The 20,980-nt window shown below is 42.1% G+C and overlaps 1 protein-coding gene across 3 annotated transcripts in view; it reads left to right on the top strand.

Moving 5' to 3' along the window:
• LOC125902063 (low-density lipoprotein receptor-related protein 8-like) overlaps window positions 1-20,980 on the top strand; it is a 156,936-nt gene that overhangs the window by 97,270 nt on the left and 38,686 nt on the right. For all 3 annotated transcript variants that reach the window (XM_049598161.1, XM_049598162.1, XM_049598160.1), the window contains exons 5-9: window positions 524-913; window positions 7,033-7,155; window positions 9,985-10,107; window positions 19,028-19,147; window positions 19,861-19,986. In XM_049598161.1, coding sequence (XP_049454118.1) covers window positions 524-913; window positions 7,033-7,155; window positions 9,985-10,107; window positions 19,028-19,147; window positions 19,861-19,986 — 882 coding nt within the window. The remainder of the gene's footprint in view (window positions 1-523; window positions 914-7,032; window positions 7,156-9,984; window positions 10,108-19,027; window positions 19,148-19,860; window positions 19,987-20,980) is intronic.

The raw sequence follows: 20,980 nt of genomic DNA, 5'->3' as shown, positions 1-20,980 counted from the left end.
TAGCCAGGACACTCTGGAAAAGAGATTCTCAATCTGAGTGAGTCTTTTATTTGTAGTTAGATAAAGAGAACGTCTCTCACCATCATCCTCTCTTCTTCTGCCCGGCTTTCTTCTGTCTTTTCCCAGTCACAATACCCATATTGACTTTCTGCCTTCCTTAAAAGCTCTATTACCGTCACCATGTCCTCCTATTTGAAGCTAATTCAAGCAAGTGTTTCTCACCTCTGGTCTTATTATCTCTCATCTACCTACAGCTGTAGCCAATGTAAAAGCTTCATCTTTTATTTCATGCACTGCAAGCAACACTGAAACACTGGTGTGCATATTTAATGTCTGTGAACTTGCTGCACAAGGCCTTCAAACATTCATTAAACTCTACTTTTCAGCAATTAAGTGAGACGAGGTAGCAGCAGATTAGCAAAACTATAAATTCGAAACAGATGCTACACTTTCCCAGCTTCAGTGTCGATACAGTAAGACAGACAGACTCTCATTTGCTCTGTTCTTTCCGCTCTTCCTCTAGACGCCAAAGCCTGCCCCAGCGGTGAGTTCATGTGCTCCAACCGCAAGTGCTTGGCCACCGTCTACGTCTGTGACGGCGACGACGACTGTGGAGACGGCAGCGACGAGCTTAAGTGTGCCTCCCCTCTGACCTGCGGGCCCAACCATCTCCGATGTAACACCTCAGAGTGTGTGCCGCTCATGTGGAGCTGCGACGGAGACCCAGATTGCTCTGACAGTTCGGATGAAGGCCCAGAGCGCTGCGGTGGTGACGGGGTCCCGTACCTGCCCAATCGACGGACAAACTGCACGGCTGGGGAGTTCCGTTGTGCCAATGGGGAGTGTGTGCGGCTGACGTGGAAGTGTGACGGAGATCCAGACTGCAAGGACAAGTCTGATGAGTCTGACTGCCGTGAGTTTCTCTCTCTGTCTCTTTACCCCCTCCCCTTACACTGTACCCTCCTGTCAACCCTTCTGTCCCATGTTTTTTATCTTGCAGGAGCTTTTATGTCCTCTGTTGTATCAGAACTATCCCTCTATTCATGTTTGAAAGGCTGTCCTCTGTTTGAAAGGGTTTCTGCACACATGGAATATGTAACAGGAGTTTCAGTACAATAGAGAATGATACATACTCTATGTAACCATGAAGAGACTGTAGCTGTGTTCCAGTTTGAAACAAGTATGTCTTACTTCATACTGACAATGTGAATCTGAGTCCCACAATGCCATGCACAAAGAAAATGGAGGAGCCACGTAAAGTTGCAGAACATTAAATTGATTTGCAGATGGTGGTGAAACAGCTCGAGAAAGATCAAAAACAAAATATGTAAAAAATTGGAAGACAAAACATTTTGATTCATCTTTGTGAACTTTAATTGGCAGTAGCTTCCCAAGTAATTTGACTGAATTCTGTCTGAACACAAATTGCAGAATTTCTTATACTGAAGTCTTGCATATTAACTTCAAAGAGAACATACACTATTACATAATATATAATGCATTCTGTTTGCAGTTATTATGTGGGATGAAATCAGTGCACAGCACATCTCTTTGGCTCAAGGCTGATTGTAGAACTATAGTTACGTACACAACCATCTGTTCTGGTTTATAATGGATGGTTTTGTTTAAATTTTTGCAAGTTTTCATCATTTTTAAAGGGACAGTTCACCCCAGAATCAAAAATACATATCTTTCCTCTTATCTGTACTGCTATTTATCGATCTAGATTGTTTTGGTGTGAGTTGCAGAGTGTTGGAGATATCAGCTGTAGAGATGTCTGCCTTCTCTCCAATATAATGGAACTAGATGGCACTCAGCTTGTGGTGCTCAAAGTGCCAATAAATACATTTGAAAAACTCAACATCAGTGTCTCTTTCCAGAAATCATGACCTGGTTACTCAAGATAATCCACAGACCTTGTTGTGAGCAGTTTCATGTAGGAACTATTTTCTTTTGACTAGACCCGTTTCCACTGAAGAAGTTCTTGGTACTATTTGGGGGGCAGGAACTACTACAGGAACGTCCTCTCGCTCAGCCCTCTCAACCGCCGTGTCTCCACTGAGAGGGCGGAGTAGGAGGAAGGTTCCTGTAAAGTTTCCGGGCTCTGGATGTGATGTAATCATTGTGCGACCATTTTGACCGGGGCGACGCGGCAAAGAAACAAGAAGAACAACAACAAAGAAGAAGAAGCAGAAGTCTTACGACTCCTTTTAAAAATGCCATCTATTTTGTCGCTTTCTGTTGCCGTCACATCCCGCCTTGAGTATATCCAATCAGCACCAAGTAAACCCCAAGCCCCACCCAGGAGTTTTTCGGGGCCATTCTGGGTACCTACTCCGAGGCAGGGACTTGTTTAGCCCCTGTAAAAGTTCCGGAACTCTGTCTTTCGGGGATGGTTCTTGTGGTGGAGACACGCACCAATGGCCCCGGCCCTGTAAAATTACCCCGAAGTTCCTGCAGTGGAAACGGGCCTACTGTCCTACACCTGCCATCGTATCACTGAAGGAAGCTACTCAGTCCTGCACCTGTCCATTTTTTAAAATCTGCACCCACCCATACCCATAAAAGTTCAGTAACAGAACCAACCTGTTACCCGTCATTATGTCCAAGTTAAAGCCACACCCTCGACCTGAAACACACACAGTACACACTACAGTAACTCACATTAAACTGGGTTCTCCATTCTTGAATTACAAATCCAGCTGAGAAAAAGTCTCTTCCACTGGCTGCATTTGATACCAGGATGTCAAAAACATTTCATGCAGTCACTGCCAGGTTAGGACATTTTAGCATGCCCCTGCCACCACCACAAAACCTCAAAAGGATCCTCCTTAGGAGGTCCACGCTCCATATTTTGGAAAAATATGTATGTATGTATGTATGTATGTATGTATATGTATGTATTTTTACCCATTAGACATCCCCAGGTACCCAACCAGGTGCAGGTCTCTGAATCTACTGCTGGCTCACTTAGCACTGCTGAGCTAGCTAACATTATAGCTCAGCTGAAGAGGATGCCATTAGTGTTTCATCTCACATTGTCACAAGCACAAGCCTCTTGTCCATGAGTAGATGCACACTTCCTTCTGTGCAGTGATATGATTGGCAAGTGTAGTTCAGTCAAAAGAAAATAGTTCTTACATGAAACTCCTCACAACAAGGTCTGTGGATTATCTTGAGTAACCGGTTGATGATTTCAGGAAAGAGACACTGGTCTTAAATTTTTCAAATGTATTTTTTTGGTGCTTTGAGCACCACAAGCTGAGTGCCATCTAGTTTTATTATATTGGAGAGAAGGCAGACATCTCCACAGCCGATATCTCCAACACTCTGCAACTCACACCAAAACAATCTAGACTGATACATAGCACTACAGGTAAGAGGGAAAATGTGTGGTTTTGGTTTTAGAATGAACTGCCCCTTTAAATCTAACAACTCTAACATATTGTTCCTTCTTTGATTCTGTACAGACTATATTACCACTATGAATATATAACCAGAAGAATCTTTACCTTTTACATTTATTATGCTTGTCTTGCACAAAGATTCTTTCAGACCAATCAGATTCCAACACATTCAGAAATAATCACACTGAAGGTCAGATTTATTTTACCTTATCTTTGTGTGGGCGGTATGTTAAGATATGTGTTTGTTTTGAGACCGGAGAGAAGGAAATAAAATCTCCAACAATGTTTTCTTCCTCTTCTGAGGTGTTACTTTGTCATTTAGCACATTTTCACTCCGCTGGGAGTTGGTGTAGCATTTCTTTTTTTCTAAATGTGTCTGGTAAAGAATCTGTTTCTGTTGATAAACACAGTGTGAAGATGGGGCCTTGCGATAAAACAGGTTTTCCTATTAGCTGGTCATGGATGGGGGAGCCCTGAAGCTCTTGTCTCACTAAGCCAGAGTGTGAAGCCCAGATAGTCCCAGTATTCATTATCAAGATGTGCGGTGCACACATCAAACGCACCTCTCACTCTCGGTGGTGTCATATAAGCAGCACTTACAAGAGATTGATGTTTTGTTAGCCAGCTGGATCTCTGCATTAAGAGAGAGGCCTGGAGGCGGTTAGAGCCACAACCTCAAATTTGTCCAGAGGTTACTGTGGTAACCATTTGTGCTCTACCTTCGCTACCTTTGCCATACTCACGTGCTTTAACGTCAGATTTGAGATTGATTTGAGATGTATATTGGAATTTCTGTCAAATCTTCAGCTGAAGACAAATGCTATTATAATTAATCATTGAATATACACTGTGCACATGTGTCTGTATCCATCGATAGGTCACTGAAATATTGAAAAAAAAATGCAACTGGACGTTAAATCTCCCCTTTGCTTTAGTTATTTTCTAAGAGAAGACTTTTCACCCATATTTCCATTAAGAAAGTGGTTTCAAGTTTCAGTTATAGTCATAAAACTTTTGTTCAACTAACAATAATCCTTCTGTTTTCACTCCTTTATTAATCATTCTGACTGATAATAATATAAGTTCTGTAACACTGTGATACTGTACAACCACCATATTTCCTTCGATGGTCACTGTACCATGAAAATCTTATACTGTTGCAACGCTATTACACAGTTAATACAGTTATTTTCATCGTCAATGAATCCGTTGATTTTCTTGATTAATGGTTGAGTTGTTTGCTCTATTAAATATAAATAAACAGTGGTTAAAAATGTCAATCACTCTTTCCCAAAGCCAAAGATGACATCCTCAAATGTTTCGCTTTGTCACAAACACAAACACAATTACAAGACAGAATACATTTACTTTACTACAACAAGGACAGTTTAATAGTTGACAACTAATCGATGAATGAAGTTATTGAGAGAGCAGCTGAAGAAAAAAACTTGGCACTGGCAAGTTTTGATGCAGTACTGCCATGTGAAAATGGCCACCACAGCAGAAGCAGCAGAAGAAGAAGAAGAAGAAGAAGAAGAAGAAGAAGTAGAAGAAGAGGCAGAAGTAGAAGAAGAGATAGACGGGGTAGAAGAGGTAGACGAGGTAGGAGAATAATTGGTAGAAGTAGTAGAAGAAGAGGTAGAAGAAGAAGAAGAGGTAGAAGTAGTAGAAGAAGAGGTAGAAGAAGAAGAAAAAGAGGTAGAAGTAGTAGAAGAAGAATTGGTAGAAGAAGAAGAAGAAGAAGAATTGGTAGAAGTAGTAGAAGAAGAAGAATTGGTAGAAGAAGAAGAAGAAGAAGAAGAAGAATTGGTAGAAGTAGAAGAATTGGTAGAAGAAGAAGAAGAAGAAGAAGAATTGGTAGAAGTAGAAGAATTGGTAGAAGAAGAAGAAGAAGAAGAAGAAGAAGAAGAAGAAGAATTGGTAGAAGAAGAAGAAGAAGAAGAATTGGTAGAAGAAGAAGAAGAAGAAGAGGAAGAAGAAGAATTGGTAGAAGAAGAAGAAGAAGAAGAATTGGTAGAAGTAGAAGAATTGGTAGAAGAAGAAGAAGAAGAAGAATTGGTAGTAGAAGAAGTAGAAGAATTGGTAGAAGAAGAAGAAGAAGAATTGGTAGAAGTAGAAGAATTGGTAGAAGAAGAAGAAGAAGAATTGGTAGAAGAAGAAGAAGAAGAATTGGTAGAAGAAAAAGAAGAAGAATTGGTAGAAGTAGTAGAAGAAGTAGATACCCAGTACCTTACTACACAACGCAAAAACAAAGATACACATATGGACAGAGAAAATAGGTAAAACTAATAGAAACATAAGAATAAAAACACAGAGCAGTGAAAAGATAATTGGATGTAGCCACCATGGCATCACGCATTCATTTTTGAAGCCTCGAGTTTGGCATTTTGGCCGTCACCATCTTGGATTTTTGCAACCGTAAGTGACCATATTTGGATGAGAAAGTGGAGCTGTGGGGGAGCAAGAGATGGATCTGACTCATATGTGATGGAGCCTTGCAGGCAGCCTGTCACTCATAGCGAGCATGCCCCTAATTATGTATAACTTTAAGCCTTAATAAAATGTTGATGGGTGAGTTGTAGAAAACTTCACCTCCAGTACAGTTGGCATAAACAGGGAAATTAGCAGAGAACAAAACTGTTTTCATTTTAAAATGGAGGTCTACAAGTTGACTCACTTTTGGAGTCAGCCTCTAGTGGCCATTCAAGAAACTGCAGTTTTTGGCACCTGTGAATTGGCTTCATCTTACAGCCCAGAGGTTGCCGCCTGCTCATGATGTATATATTACATGTTGCAAGGTCTAATATTCTACTGTGATCGCAGGTTTTTACAGTCCAGTAGCTGAATAAAGATAAAGATGCAACTCATATGAGCTTGTTGTATATTGGCTGTATCCAGTGTTGTGTATGTGGTACTATAAAGTGATTTATTGCTTGTGTGTAGTGAATAATACAGGAGATAAGGAACTTGGAAAAAAAAGGAAAACTAAACCACAATTAGATTGTCCTCTCTTATCATTAAGCCCTGAAGAGTATTCTCCTCCTGTTGTGTTTGTATGTGTCTACGTGTGTCCAGGCAGCAGCGTCCCTGTCTCCATTACATTCCCTCTGTTCTGCTCATCTTGTGATAACACTAAATCATATCCCCCTCAGTCATATATATTGCTTTTTAGTGTGGTTTAGAAAGGAGTTATATGAGCATACTGGGCCCTGTTGATGAAAAGCTTGTCTGTGCTTGGGATATTAATGAAATGTGGTGTGGCTTCATGCAGCCTCCATCTTTGCGTTGCTATATTGAAAATCATTCATCACACACCCTCTGTCCCAGGCAGCGCCCAACACAGAGTGTGCATGGATAGAAGTAGAGCTCTGTACTGTAAACGTTAGTGCACAATGTTTTTAATTTCATGCATGCTTCTACAAGAGGATTTAGTAAAATTTGTTTTTGAGCATGTCCTCCCTTTATTAGACAGATGAAAGTGGAGTTGTGTAAAACTGATGAGGTGAATCGCAACCAAAGGTCTTGCGCTGGTTTCAACCACAGGATGTTGTGTTCCTCTTGTAGGGATTAAAGGGGATTTACAAGTCCAATTTCAAGTGTGTTTATATGTGTGTGTCTCTTGCAGCCCTGCTGACGTGTCGTCCCGATGAGTTCCAGTGCGGTGATGGTTCCTGCATCCACGGCACCAAGCAGTGTAACAAAGTCCATGACTGTCCCGACCACAGCGACGAATCTGGCTGTGTCAACGGTGGGTACATCTGTCATGGCTGGCTGCATGTCTTGCTGCCAGAATCTGTCCTCGTCTCTGCCTGTTCACCTGTCTGCTTCTTTTGTGCACGTCTGTTTTAATCTGTCTTCCTATTTGTTGGTCTGTCTGCAAGTATTTATATTTGATTCTGTGTGTATCTGCCTTTTGCACACATTCTCTTTGACAAATACTTTTAACTTTTGCGACAGGATGTGTGTGATCTGAATAATTTGGTTGCCTCCCAGCTGTGTTTGTGGTAGAAATAAAGGGAATTTAAGATCAAAGTAGTCTCGCTCACCAGACCTTTCTCAAGAAAAGAAAGGTCTGGCTGGGCCGACTCTCACTTTGAGATTGGAGAAAAAAAATGCCCCGGCTGCTTGTACTTCTTTCAGCCAATCACAATCATTCTGGGCGGTGCCACAGCAACGGTGCGCTTGCAAAAATATTGCTAGGGGGAAACAGGTTTTGGTGTAACACGCCCACAAAAATACATCCCCGCAAGATCAAACACCGCAAAAGTTAGTAAAGGACGTGTTGAAAACGGTTGAAAACTGCTACACAACCGGAGGTGGTAGGGCGGGACTTGAGCGGGTGGCTCGTTCTGCCCAATGAGAGGCTGATCTATGCAGTGAACGTCCGCCCATTCAGACTAAGATCAAAGTAACATAGCTGCTATCACAATACATTCTGCAATCCCCTTTTTATTCACATATCCATTTTATATTTGCTCTCACTACTTTTAATTTTTTTCCCAGCTTGAGTTGAAATCTGATATCAGATCAGGTCAAAAATGTAATGAACATTGACGAATAGCAGATTTAGCATGTTAACGCTGCAATCCTTAAGGGGACATATCCTCATTTTCAGGTTCATACTTGTATTTTGAGTTTAGAACATACACTGACTGGCCACTTTATTAGGTACACCTTGCTAGTACCAGGTTGCCTTCAGAACTGCCTTAATTCTTGGTGAGACAGATTCAACAAGGTGCTGGAAACATTTCTCACAGATTTTGGTCCATATCGACATGATAGCATCACACAGTTGCTGCAGATTTGTCAGCTGTACATCCATGATGTGAATCTCCTGTTCCACCACATCCCAAAGGTGCTCTATTGGATTGAGATCTGGTGACTGTGGAAGCCATTGGAGTACAGTGAACTCATTGATACCGCATGGATAAATTTCCAGTGTGGGAATGGCGGACCCCGCCTCTTACAATGAGAGCCCGGTCACACTCAGAAGTCATCGAAATCTGGCGCTTGGGCCACAAAGTGATGATGTTTGCCTGCCTGTGGCAGATTACAGGAACAGACACAGTTGGTATAAAACATTTTTTGGTTAGTCTTCATTTTGCAACATTTATGAAAAAGAAAAAAGTAAAAACAGAGATTTTGTGATGACTTTTTTTTTTTTTTTTTTTTTTTCCCTGCTTATCTGCATTGGTCGTCATAGCTTAGCACCACAAAAGGGTGTAAGCTTCTTGTGAAGATTGATGCACTGTTAATCTTGCAGTCAAGTATTTTATACCCATAATGCGTGGTTGTGACCGTCACCCACCGTCCCTGGAGACTAGCCTAACAGCCTTTATTGGAAAAACTTCCTAATATGAGTCAGAGAAGGCCGTGATACACCAAAGTGTGTCAAGGGGGAAGTAAGGAAACAAGCAGGACATTGTGATGACATTTTTAGCCTTCAGCTCCAAAAATGTTTTGGTCCTGAGCTCCCAGCCCTGTGAATATTTTTTTCTGGATTGTTATACATTTTTCATCTGACGTACTTTTCCCAATTCGAGTCATCAGCTCAGCTTTACAGTTTCTAACAATTCTGATTATCTCATAGCTGAATCTACAACTACACTGAATGTGTCAGGAACCGACGAAAAAAGGTGTCCTTTAACGTCGGCATGATACGCGGCCGGTTGCTGTTGTAGTTTAACGGTGCGAGAGAGCGGTGTTTGCATCCCGTGAGATTCTAAAACCAAACCCTGTTGTTTTTTCCTAAACCTAACCACGTGCTTTTGTTGCCTAAACCCAACCATGTGTGTTTGCTGTTGAGGGAAAATAAATGCCAATTTGCAGCGTTGTACCCATGTAGTGCTTTTATTTTGAAAGAGACTGTATGGAAACGGTAAATTTCCTGTGACAACAGAAGTGTATTTTGAAAGAAGACAATGCATGTAACAGGCAGAATTTGACATGGCATCCCAGAACGTCAACAACCAATGCACCCAGGATACCTTTCACCTTTTATGTGGATGTGGAAACCAAACGTTAATATGTGACGAGTGAGAATGTGTTGACAATGAAGACTATTATATAGAGAGGTAATTACTGAATGTAAGAATAGGCTATTGCAGGAGAAATGCTGACCATAACTCACAAAAACTGGAGTTTGATTCCATGACATCCACACAGATTTCCTCTAAACAACCTCATGTGGGATTTTTCTGGACACTACTGACTGTGAAATGAATTACTATAATGAGCACTGATGTTATGTTGTGTTGATCCAGCCGAGTGCTTTTCGCAAGCTGCAAAATAATGTTACAGGAAATTAAGCCCTGGCACTGTGAAACTGGACCAAATTAAAGTTTGGTTTTTATTACACTGTGAGATGATATGAATATCTGAGTGAGAAGTATTTTTTTGCTAACACTTGTTTCATGTGAGCCTCCAGTAATTTGGTGAACCACTGGAGATATTCAATTTGACTTTACACACTTTTGATGCGTGAGGTTCTGAATCAGTTTGCAGCAGCTTATGCAAATACATGTTCATTAAGTTATATAGTGTAGATTCTGATCTATCTTTTGCTCTTCTGCTGCAGCTACCAAATGTGAGGGACCTCTGAAGTTCCTGTGTAAGAACGGAGAGTGTATTGATAGCTCCAAGGTGTGTGACTCTGTCAAGGACTGCAAGGACCGATCAGATGAGCCCAAGAAGGAGTGTGGTAAGAGAACTTTGCGGCACACGGGTACCTGGCTGTAACTTGTGGCGTCTGTTGACACACAGTTTTACCCTTGATGCAGTGGTATAAAATGAGGTAGAGTGCGTCAGCAGAGCTTTTGTCTCAGCCCTGTGCTATGAGTGCATTACATACACACTATTGTAAATGGTTTTGAGCAGTTAATGTAGCAGCGTAATCGTGTTTGCCATAACAAAATGCGACTACCTCCCTCCTATTACCTTGCATTTCAAAGGCTTCAGAGGCGCACTCAAATTAGCAGCAGCCTCTGTTGATCAGAACAAGAGCCTGCATGTACTAATTACCATCAAAGGGGAGGAAAAGACTTCTCCTGCTCGGCAATAATCTCTCTCTTCCCCATCTCTCCTCTTGTCTCCATATATGCCTTCATCTCTTAAAAGTCCCCCTCTAGACATGCTTTGAAATACCTGTACTAATACTAATATTTTTTAAACATGGTTTTCCCATATAATCAGTGAAAGAAAACTCTGAAACTGAAAAAACTGAAACTGTTCTAGAACTTCGCAGAGAAAAGTTGCAGTGGTGTGAACTGGCCAGTCTGAGCTCGACTCAAGATGGCTGATGGTGTCACCTGCAACTCTGCTGGTCAAATCGCTGCTCGCTGGTTTTAGAACGTAAAGCTTGTCACCTGTCACCTAGACTCACAAGTCAGTCTTTAGACGCTTTGCTTAACTAAAGACTGATGACTTTCTCCCTGATTTTGTTTTTAGATAGGCGGATACAATTTCAGAGTTTAAAAAACTTCCCTACGTTGCAGAACCAATCCGCAGGGCGGTCCTTCGGTGGCTCGCTGAACTCTTGTGCTCGTAAACATAGTCCGACTGCCTTAAAAGTTTTAAACAAAGTCACTGTAATGCCTTCATTTCCACAATCCTGTGGACTGAGCACACGTTTGATAAAACGGAGTTAAATCTCTCGGCATCCATTTTCAAGCTCTCTGTGTGTTTGTTTCCTTGCGGATGAGAAAAGGAGGAGTGCACATTTCCGGGAGGGCGTGTCCTTTTCAAAAATGCAAAAGGCGTTGCTTTGTTGCCGGCCGTTTTCTCCGGTGTGTTAAACACACTTCAGAAAGGAGTGTCCCCAGACTATCAGAAGGCGGAAATCTCTGATTGTCTGGTGGCGGGACTACCTGTCACCTGTTTGCTTGCTGCAGCAGGTGCTCCATCCCCGCTGAGCCCTCTGTTTCCACTCTGTTTCGCCCTCTGTTTGTGCCGGTGTCGGATGGTGGGTCTCTGCTGCTGCTCGCTGTATGTGCCTATGCCCCCTCACACACATTCACTCACATGTAGCCAGTATCTCACTATCACTATCCTCATTCATATTTTAAAAAGCTACAAATTACATTCAGCCACAAAATAAACCTGAAAAGCTACAAATCAGAACAGAAGTACAGAGAGCTGTTGCATAGAGATGATACACCATCTCATCTAGTTGCACTGGTGTGAACCAGCAGGTTTGTAGAACGTAGCAGAATAGCGCATTGCAAGTGCTTGCCTGTTTCAACTCGTCTCATCTGTCTATAAAGATCACCATGTTGCACTGTCTTGTTTCCACAGTAGCCCAGAAAGGACACACCAAACACTGCCTCTAGATAGGGCCATTCGTGTTTTTACAGCTGCCCCTCCACAACTAGTACATCAGAGAAACACTGATGTTTTGTGTGAAACTGCTTTATTAAGCGTTGAAGTTATTTAAATCACTGTGTCTGTTTGTTTTGGAGAGTAAGAGACCTTTGTGGAAACGTTGGGTCCCGATATAAACCTCCTCAATGTCTGGATTTTAAGTTATGAGAAGAAAAGGGGAGCACACATTAGCAGGCACTAAGTCAGCAACTCATCTGCAGCATCAGAAAAACACTTATTTGCAACATGAAACTGCTTTAGTCAGTGTTATACCGGTTTTAATTGACAAGTCTGCTTGTTTTGAAGAGGAAGAGACTTATGTAGATAATTCGGCTGGCGGTAAAAGCCTGCCGAAAGGCTGAATAGCTGGCTCATTATCATGGAGCATGGGGGATGAAGGATTTGTTTCACTGAGGTGTCCGCAGTCAGCCTCGGGTTGGAATTCTGTTTTTGTGAAAAATAAAGGTATGGCTGAGAATTACAATTCTGTAATTACAGAAAAGGTCTGTAATAAAAGACCATAAACACATGCTTTCTGTATGCAAACGTTTTGTTGCTTATCAACGCCAACTAATTGTGTGTACCCAAAAGTTTTCTCATGGCAAGTGTACCCAAGGAGGCTAAAAAGAGCACGTCTAAAAAGCAGCTGAGTGGACACCATCCCTTATTTATAGTGCCGTCTGCTTTAACCCTCCAACATCACAGCCCCGGTTACTTTTCACATGTCATACCCCATATCTCCCATGGGGTCGAAGAGCGTGTTCCAGATGCAAGTCAGTACAGTCAAGGTCAGACATTTTAGGGCACATGTAAATAAGAAAAACACATTATTATTAAGTGAAATGGGCCTTTAACCGATATTACCGACCATGAGCAAATAAAGTGATGTCATAGTTAAAGAAACAAATGGTGTGTGTAATTTTGCTCTGTGCTGGAGAGCTCAGTAAGAAAGTTTGTAATGGGAGGGAGTAGGAAGCAGACACACACCCTCATAAAATGACAGGACATCTCAGAGGAACATGAAGTTGAGGAGAGAAAAGTGACAGATGGCAGAGTAGACTGACCTCTGCCAGGGATGAAAATTACAAGACTGAAACAGGTATTCCAGAGAGTAATTCTCCTCCCTTTGTCCCTCGTCCTCCTCCTCCTCTACCTCCGTCTCTTTCTCCCTCTCTCTCCTCATATCTGCCTCCCTCTCTCCTTCAACTCAGGTCTTGTTCTCAGCTCATTAAAAGCGTGTCCACACACACCTAGCTCATCGCGCTGCTCGCTCAACCGTTTACTCGCAAGATGTTCCCCCAAACAAAACACACACAAAAAAAACCTACACGCAGAGAAAGAATGATACTCCCCGCCGCTCTGAAACACACTTAGATGTAGTTGTTCGCTGTGATTGCATTTGCTGCATCAGCCTTACATCAGGGGAAAGTAAAGACGGTGCATTTCTCTGTGCTCAAGCAAATGTTTTTCACTGTTTCCCATCTCATTAGAAATAATGGCATTTTTCCACAGTACTGACTCATTACTCGGCACACCATTCATTTCTTAACACTGCACCATCACTTCCAGCCACACTGAGAGGAATGGATGAAAATAGCTTGTCCATAGTGAGTTACCGTGGTGAGTGAGAGATGGGGTAGAGAAGGAGAGACGTCATGTTTGTTTGCCCATGGGAAAGTGACCTCTAAATCACGGCTGTCCTTGAAAGTGGTCCAGAAAGAGTTGTTCATGTTGTCACACGGCCTCTCCTGAGGCATCTCTGTTACCCACCCAGCCCCTCTCAAAGAAACAGGAATGAATGAGTCCTCGAATACAGCCACATCTCGGCCTTTCTTCTGTCTGCAGTTAATTCTGAAGCGACATGAAGGGAGTTAGCAGGAGCTACTGTGAGTGGCAGGTTGCTGTCACCCATCCAGCTGAATTAGAGATGGGAATTTAATGCTGGCGGTTGCAACGCTCCAAGTCTGCTGGCACTTGCACAAAGCAAAGATGATCCCACTAAAGTAACCCTCAGTCAATCTTTAGAGAGTCAACTTTAGCTTTCTTTATTTTAGTTACAATAAATAAAGAATAATGTGGAGTAGCTGAAAGCTAACTTTCCTCTAAGCTCCATGGAAGAGCTGTGCAGGTCACCTTGGAGCCCTGCAGTCAGTGTGCTGCCTGTGGTGGGTCTAACTTTTGTGTTTTAGCTGTATACTTAATGAGGACCACACTTATCGGGACTGACTTCAGCATTTTTTTGCAAGGCACAAGAAATGGTTTCAGCTGGAAAACAAAGCACTCACAGGGTTTCTTGCATAAATGCCCTTTGTGCCTGTGACAGTAACAACATAAACAGCACAAGCCAACATGGCCTCAACAGTCTTCAGAGCTATATTGTAGGCAGCTGGATATGCTTGAGTTACCTGAAGCGGTTTCACCTCTCACCCAAGAGCCTCTTGGACGAGAGGTGAAACGTCTTCAAGAAACTCAAACAAGAACCATGACCTGGATGACTAAGAATGTTCACCAGCATGGTCTCAACAACTTTAGCATTGCAAGCTACATGGCAGCCCTGCTAGACACGTCTCAGCCAACTTCTCTTTTAAATTAAGTCAATAAGCGGAATTGCTTTCTTGCAAGGAGTAAGATAGGAAGACTGATACCACTCTCATATTTGTAGGGTAAATATCAAGCTGGAGCCAGCCACCGGTTAGCTTAGCTTAGCACTAAGACTGGAAATGGGAAACAGCTAGCTTGGCTGTGTTTAAAGGTAACAAAATCCACCTACCAGTAGTTGTCTAAGAATGTCAGAGTAAGCCAATCAGAGGCAGAGTAGGGCGGCCATGCCTTCACGATCACAACACAAATTCACAACAGGGATTATATACTTGAATATTTATTGGCCAGGCACAGTAACTTCCTGCAGTTTTGCCATCACCATGAGATTGCCAGGCAAGCAGTCTTCAGCCCCATTTGGACAGGATTAGTTTAATGTGGAGACGTGGGGTAAAGTAATTATTACCGGGGATTTTGGTCCCGTCCGAACGTGCCATGTCTCATGTCATTACAGATAATGTCAGTAAAAATTACAGCAACTTTTACCTTCTGTAAAACGGTCCAGTGCGAACGCGATCCTCTGTAAAAATGTATGTAAATATTTTGTCACGTCCTGTCACGTACTAGTTTTCCACGTTTTTTCAATGATGGAGGCGCTTGAAGAAGCATTCGGTGTTGTCGACAGTCGTGATAGGGGATATTCTTCTAATGATCACATAGCCCTACGTGGGAGACCAATCAAAAAGGTCGAGAAGAAAGCACTTTTCTGAGCCACAAGACTTCTGGTTGTGTTAGGTAGGCCTAATATAAATCCATATTGCTAATCATTGTGTACACACAATCCTGATCATGGGCAATATTTCATATTGGGCTAATCATTAATTATTATTATTATCTTTCAGCTGATGCTTACAGGAAGCAACGTAGCACACACATGCCAACAGGGAGATGACACCAGGGCGCACACCGAGTTACCGCTCCCATCTCTGGTACAATTACGGAGATTTCTTGTCCCATGCGAATCGGACATTTATATTACAGACATCCTGTGGTAAACTGACATTAGTCCACATCCCTATGTAAAACTAATCCCGTCGGAATAGTACTTTAGTCTCTGCAAGACTGAGAGTAAGGGGCCATGTCCATGTTAGGCTGGCATGTTTTTTAATGCTTTGCAATGGGAGCGCCCCATATTTAGGCTGTGCTACAAACACCGACGACCAGTTAAGCGTTAGCGCTGAGAGTTAAAAAAGGTTAAACTTTGGTTAAAAACGCCACGGTTGACACTGATTGAACTTTGGCAGTAGGGACAAATACCACAAAGACAAGCCGTCACATCTTACATGTCCAAATGCTGAACAACAACAACAATGAAGGAGAAATCTATTAGTAGACAGTATGTATATTATGTTTCCTGTCATGAACCCACACAGACCTGTGCATCCTTCCTCTCTCCCTGCATGCTTCATTGTTCCCAAAGCGGGTACTCAACCTGGTGCCGACATGTTAACTTCCATGGATTTTCCATATCATAGCAACCAGACGCAACCGAAGCATCTCGGCTTAGTTGTTCCTCGTCACATGACCATCAATGCGAGTTGCCATGTTACAAAATTTTTACTTGTTGCTCTCACCTATGAACTCTCAATCTGCACATCTTTCCTTTCCATTGCTATTCTGTTGCTAGGGCTACAGCTTTGGTCCCTGTTTACCTCCTGTCAACTACTGCATTAACAAATATTCTAACAGGAAGTACAAAGGCACCCACCCAGAATGTTAAAAATGTATAGATATATATATAAATCTATATTGGCAGCATTTTAAGGAATATAACACTGTAAGCGTTCGCCTGTATCCTTTCAAAATAAAGGTGGGCATAATCTAAATCCCAACCAGATTCTGTAAGAATTTAATACCTTGTTTATTTAGTGCGATAACATACTACGCTGATTCATACAAAAATAAACAGAAGGAATGAATTACAAATTTATGTGGTGTGAAAACTCAGGTCATGGTATCTAAAGGTTACTGTGTTTTTTCAGTTTGGTCTATATTCAGCTAATGAAGCTTCCTTTCGTCTTGGGGAGTTTGCAGATGCTTTGCTACAGGCCAACTATTTACTCAGACACACACACATACACACACACACACACACACACACACACACACACGCTACGCTGTACAGTAGCCCTACTTTCAGTGACTAATGATATAAAGCTCCCTGGCTATTGACAAATGTGTTACACTGGATTGGGTAGGACGCTGTTGACAGAATTAAGCACTCTCTTGTATTGAGGAGTGCGGTTTCTCTTGCAGCTTAATCCATTTTTCTCTTTATCACCCCTTTCCAGTTGTCAGTCGTTCATTGTGCAGCCACGCTTAATTGTTTGTGTAAAAAAGCAAAGCCTTTATGCCACTGAATGAAATGTTGGAGGGAGTTATTTTCGGGTGATCTTAGCTTTCACTCAGCTGGCTTACTTTGTAGGATTCATTCAAAAGAGAGGTTGCTTTTTTTTAACGTGAACATGGACATGAAAGAGTGCTGAAGAGCTTTACACATGGTTAAAGTACACTCCCGATAACTGCTAAGTCACTGCATCAGTGAAATGATAAAGGATACTTCAGCAGTTGCTACATGATGCAGTGAACAAAGTTGTGGAGGAGATAAAAAAAAAAAACCTGACCTAAAATTTCCGCCAGGGACTTTTTCTTGCTATCAAGTGATTCAGAAAGCCATTATGTGCAGCACAATCAAATCTGCCTGCCTCTGCCTTCTTTATTGTGTGCCAACCTTGTGCCAGCTGCTTTGACCTAGTTTAAAATGAGAGTGGTTGTGTTTCTACATCTTGTGTTTTTTTTTTTCAGCTTCTTTCATTCTCCGGATGCTTTCACATCACTCTGCCTCAATTTAAGCAGCGCGCCTGTTTAATTTAGATGTCCTCACTCACTCCTGTGATGGATCCTTATGGGACACATCAGAATCCCAGTTCACAGCATTAATCCCCCCTACACACATATTTCATATCCCTGCAGATGGACCTGATTCTAGGTTTTAAGAGCTTACCCTGCGTGATGTTGTGTCTCTTTGATTCCCTTTTCACTTTTGAGAACATCTGATAAGGATTTCAAACAGGATGGGAGATAGCTGAGCACAAGAGCCGAGATAAAATGAAGATTATAAATCTGATATCCATTTTCTTTACCTGTGTGCCACACGTTTATATACCTTTATCAAATATCGCAAGTCATTCCACTGCACTTTAAATACTGTACAGTAAATGAGGCAGAGGCCATTTTTTAAATCTGATTTTGACCTTTTAAAGGTCCAGTGTGTAGGATTTAAGAGGATATATTGTCAGAAATGGAATAATATAATATATAAAGTTTGTTTGTAGTGTATGATCACCTATAAATAAGTATCGTCATGTTTTCCTTAACTTGGAATGAGCCATTTATGTCTGTATGGGGGGTAGGTCCTTATCTACAGGGACGGCCTTGTTGCACCACCATGTTTCTACAGTAGCCCAGAATGGACAAACCAAACACTGCTTCTAGAGCCTTTTTTTTTTTTTTTTAACATGAAACTGCTTTATTCAGTATTTTTACTGGTGTAAATCTCTGGGTTTGTTTGTTTTGGGAGGAAGAGACAGCTACAGATAATTCAGCACATGGTAAAAACCTCGTGATTGGATCAGAATAAAGGGAGCAGACATTAAGGGTTTCACACCTGCCCTCTTTGGTTTGGTTCAGTTGAACTCAGGTTTTTTTGCCCCCCAAGTGCGGTTTGTTTGGGCAGGTGTGAACACAGCAATCGCACTTGGGTGTGCACCAAAACAACTGGACAGAGACCTTCTTGAAGAGGTGGTCTCTGTCCGGTTACAAACAAACTCTGGTGCGGTTCATTTGTGTTCCGACAAATCCAATGCATCAAAACATTGTTTTCTAGTTGGAGCCGCGCCTCGTTTTCAAACTGTATGGTTTGACTAAAATGAACAATGACAGCAATATAGTCCACGATGAGCAGCGCTAAAATCAACCTGCGTAGTTGTCCCTCCATTGTGACATTAGAAAGTGTCACATTTATCTTGCAAGTGTACTCTTCTTCAACGTTTTGTTTACTTCCTGGATTTTTCCTGCGTGGAAATTCTGACCAATCAAGAGCTGCTTTTAGAGGCATTAATATCATTTTATCTGGTCCGCTTGTAGATGCTGCTGTGAGAACACAAACCAACTCTAGGCAATTATACAACTTTGTAACAAAATCAGTCCCTGATTGGGACTAAAGCAAGACAACTCTAGGTCTGAAAGCACCCTAAGTTATAAGTTAGAGAAAATAGTCTATCATACTTTTGCAGTTGCTAGGCCAGCAAGCCAGCTGCGACGTGCCAAACCACATATGAGAAACACTGATTTTTAAAGTAAAACTGCTTTATCCAGTGTTTTTATCAGTTTAAATCACCTGGTCTGTTTGTTTTGGAGAAGAAGAGACCTCTGCATGTAATTCGGCTCCCAGTAAAAACCTCCTGAACAATCAACACTGAAGGAATTCTACCCAGGAAAAGTTTCAGCTGGTTGCAATCTGTAATCCTCACTGCTTGATGCTACTAAATCCTACTAAATCTTACACACTGTTCTTCTAAATGACCTACTGGGTGACCATAATGTCCCTATCTCTTCTATGATTGGCTTCACTTGAACACCGGCTTCTTTTCTTTGTCTCCCAGGGCTGAATGAGTGTATGATCAACAACGGCGGCTGCTCCCATGTCTGCATGGACCGACCGATCGGCTTTGAGTGCCAGTGCCCCACCGGCTACCAGCTTTTGGACAAAAAGACTTGTGGAGGTAAATAAAGAAACTTTAGATAGACAGACAGAAAGTGAGATGCCAAAAATGAGTGGCAGGTTGGCTGCTGACCCAGCTACTATAAGTCTGTGTGTGTGTGTTTGTGTGTGTTTGAGTGTGGGAGTGTGTATATGTGGTGTATTGCTTTGGGCAGCTTTCAGCTCTCTAGCTGTCTGTCTTTGTTTAATGTGCCCAGCCTGTCACTCCCACAGGGAAACCAGCACAGTCATACTACTCTCTCCCACACTAACACTCATACTCAGATAAACACACACACACACACACACACACACACACACACACACACACACACACAAACTCTGTCCTTCACACCCTTCCCCATCCTTTTAGCATAAATGTTTCTCCATCACACCCAAGGAAAAGGCCTGAGATCTGCTGGGAGGAAGCAGAACGGAGAAGTCGACAGGGACACACCCGGTCTCCCTGTCGACTTCTTTCTCCCCATTAACTCAAAGACAACATGTCTGTGTATTTCTCCAGCACTTGCAGTTATGAATGTGCATATTTACTCATCCATTACAGCCGTTCCTTTCAGAAATTCATAGCTATATTTATATTCTGGGAATTTAGTTGCCTCTCTTATCTAGTGCAGCTCATGAGGGTGAATTAGTCAATGTCTGTCTCTGTCTGAACTGGACTGTCTCCCTGTCTTTCGGTTGATTGATAACCTCTCTTCCCTCTTCTTCCCGCAGACATTGATGAGTGTGAGAACCCTGATGCCTGTAGCCAGATCTGTATCAACTACAAGGGGGATTTTAAATGTGAATGCTACGAAGGTTATGAGATGGACCCCGTTACTAAGACCTGCAAGGCAGAAGGTGAGTCGCAAATGCTCAGCTATCAGTGATACAAGTTGTGTGGGACAGTAAGATTTAAAGGGATGCTTTGCTTTCCAACCAGCTAAGTATCATAACATCTGGCTGATTTTTGCTCTTGGGCTGTTGCTCGAACTACAGGTTGCACTTCCGCAATTATTCCTCATAATTGTGTATGGTTGTTTGTTAGGCAGCTGCCATATTGTTTTCAGAAGAGCCAAAACCAACTCACATTACAACACCCACCAGCAGGAGTGTTAATTGGTTTCGTTCAGCGCAGTGCAGACGTTTCAAAAGTCTTTGCGTCTTTCTACTGCATGGACAGCCTAGTTTTGTAAAAAGACCGTCTTTCCAGCAGTGAAATACTTCCTTAAGTTAAGGGTTCTTATTTTGAGGCCACAGATAAAAACCAGTGATGAGTCAAAATCAGGACATGGATCTGAACGGATGCCAGAGTACACTTCATGTTCCTGTATTATAGGGTAAATACAATATTTTGTTACTTTTCTTGCCTCTGCGCTGGCGATAGCCGTGGCTGCAGGCATTATGTTTTCGGGTTGTCTGTCCTTGTGAACAAGAACAGTTTGAAAACAGTCAAGAACAATTTGAGGAAATGTCTTCAACTTTGGCACAAAGGTCAACTTGGACTCAACGTTAAACTGATAGATTTTGGTGGTCAAAGGTCACTGTGACCTTGCATTTGTCTCATTCTTGTGAACATGAAATCTAAAATGGCCGTGAAGATATTTCCTCAAATTTGGCACAAACGTCTACATGGACTCATGGATGAACTGATTAGATTTTGATGGTCAGAGGTCACTGTGGCCTTGTCTGTCTAGACTTTGGTGGTTAAAGGTCAGAAGTCACTACGACCTCACAAAACCTGTTTTTGGCCATGTCTCAAGAATTATTACAAAAACTAGTGCTGCATGATTTGATAAAAAAAAATGTGCGATTGTGATTTGAGTGGACAGTATCGCGATTTGCGATTGCGATT

This window comes from Epinephelus fuscoguttatus, linkage group LG15 (assembly GCF_011397635.1).
Source record: "Epinephelus fuscoguttatus linkage group LG15, E.fuscoguttatus.final_Chr_v1".
In the NCBI taxonomy this organism is placed as follows: Eukaryota; Metazoa; Chordata; class Actinopteri; order Perciformes; family Serranidae; genus Epinephelus; species Epinephelus fuscoguttatus.
This window is presented reverse-complemented; position numbering and strand designations above follow the sequence as displayed.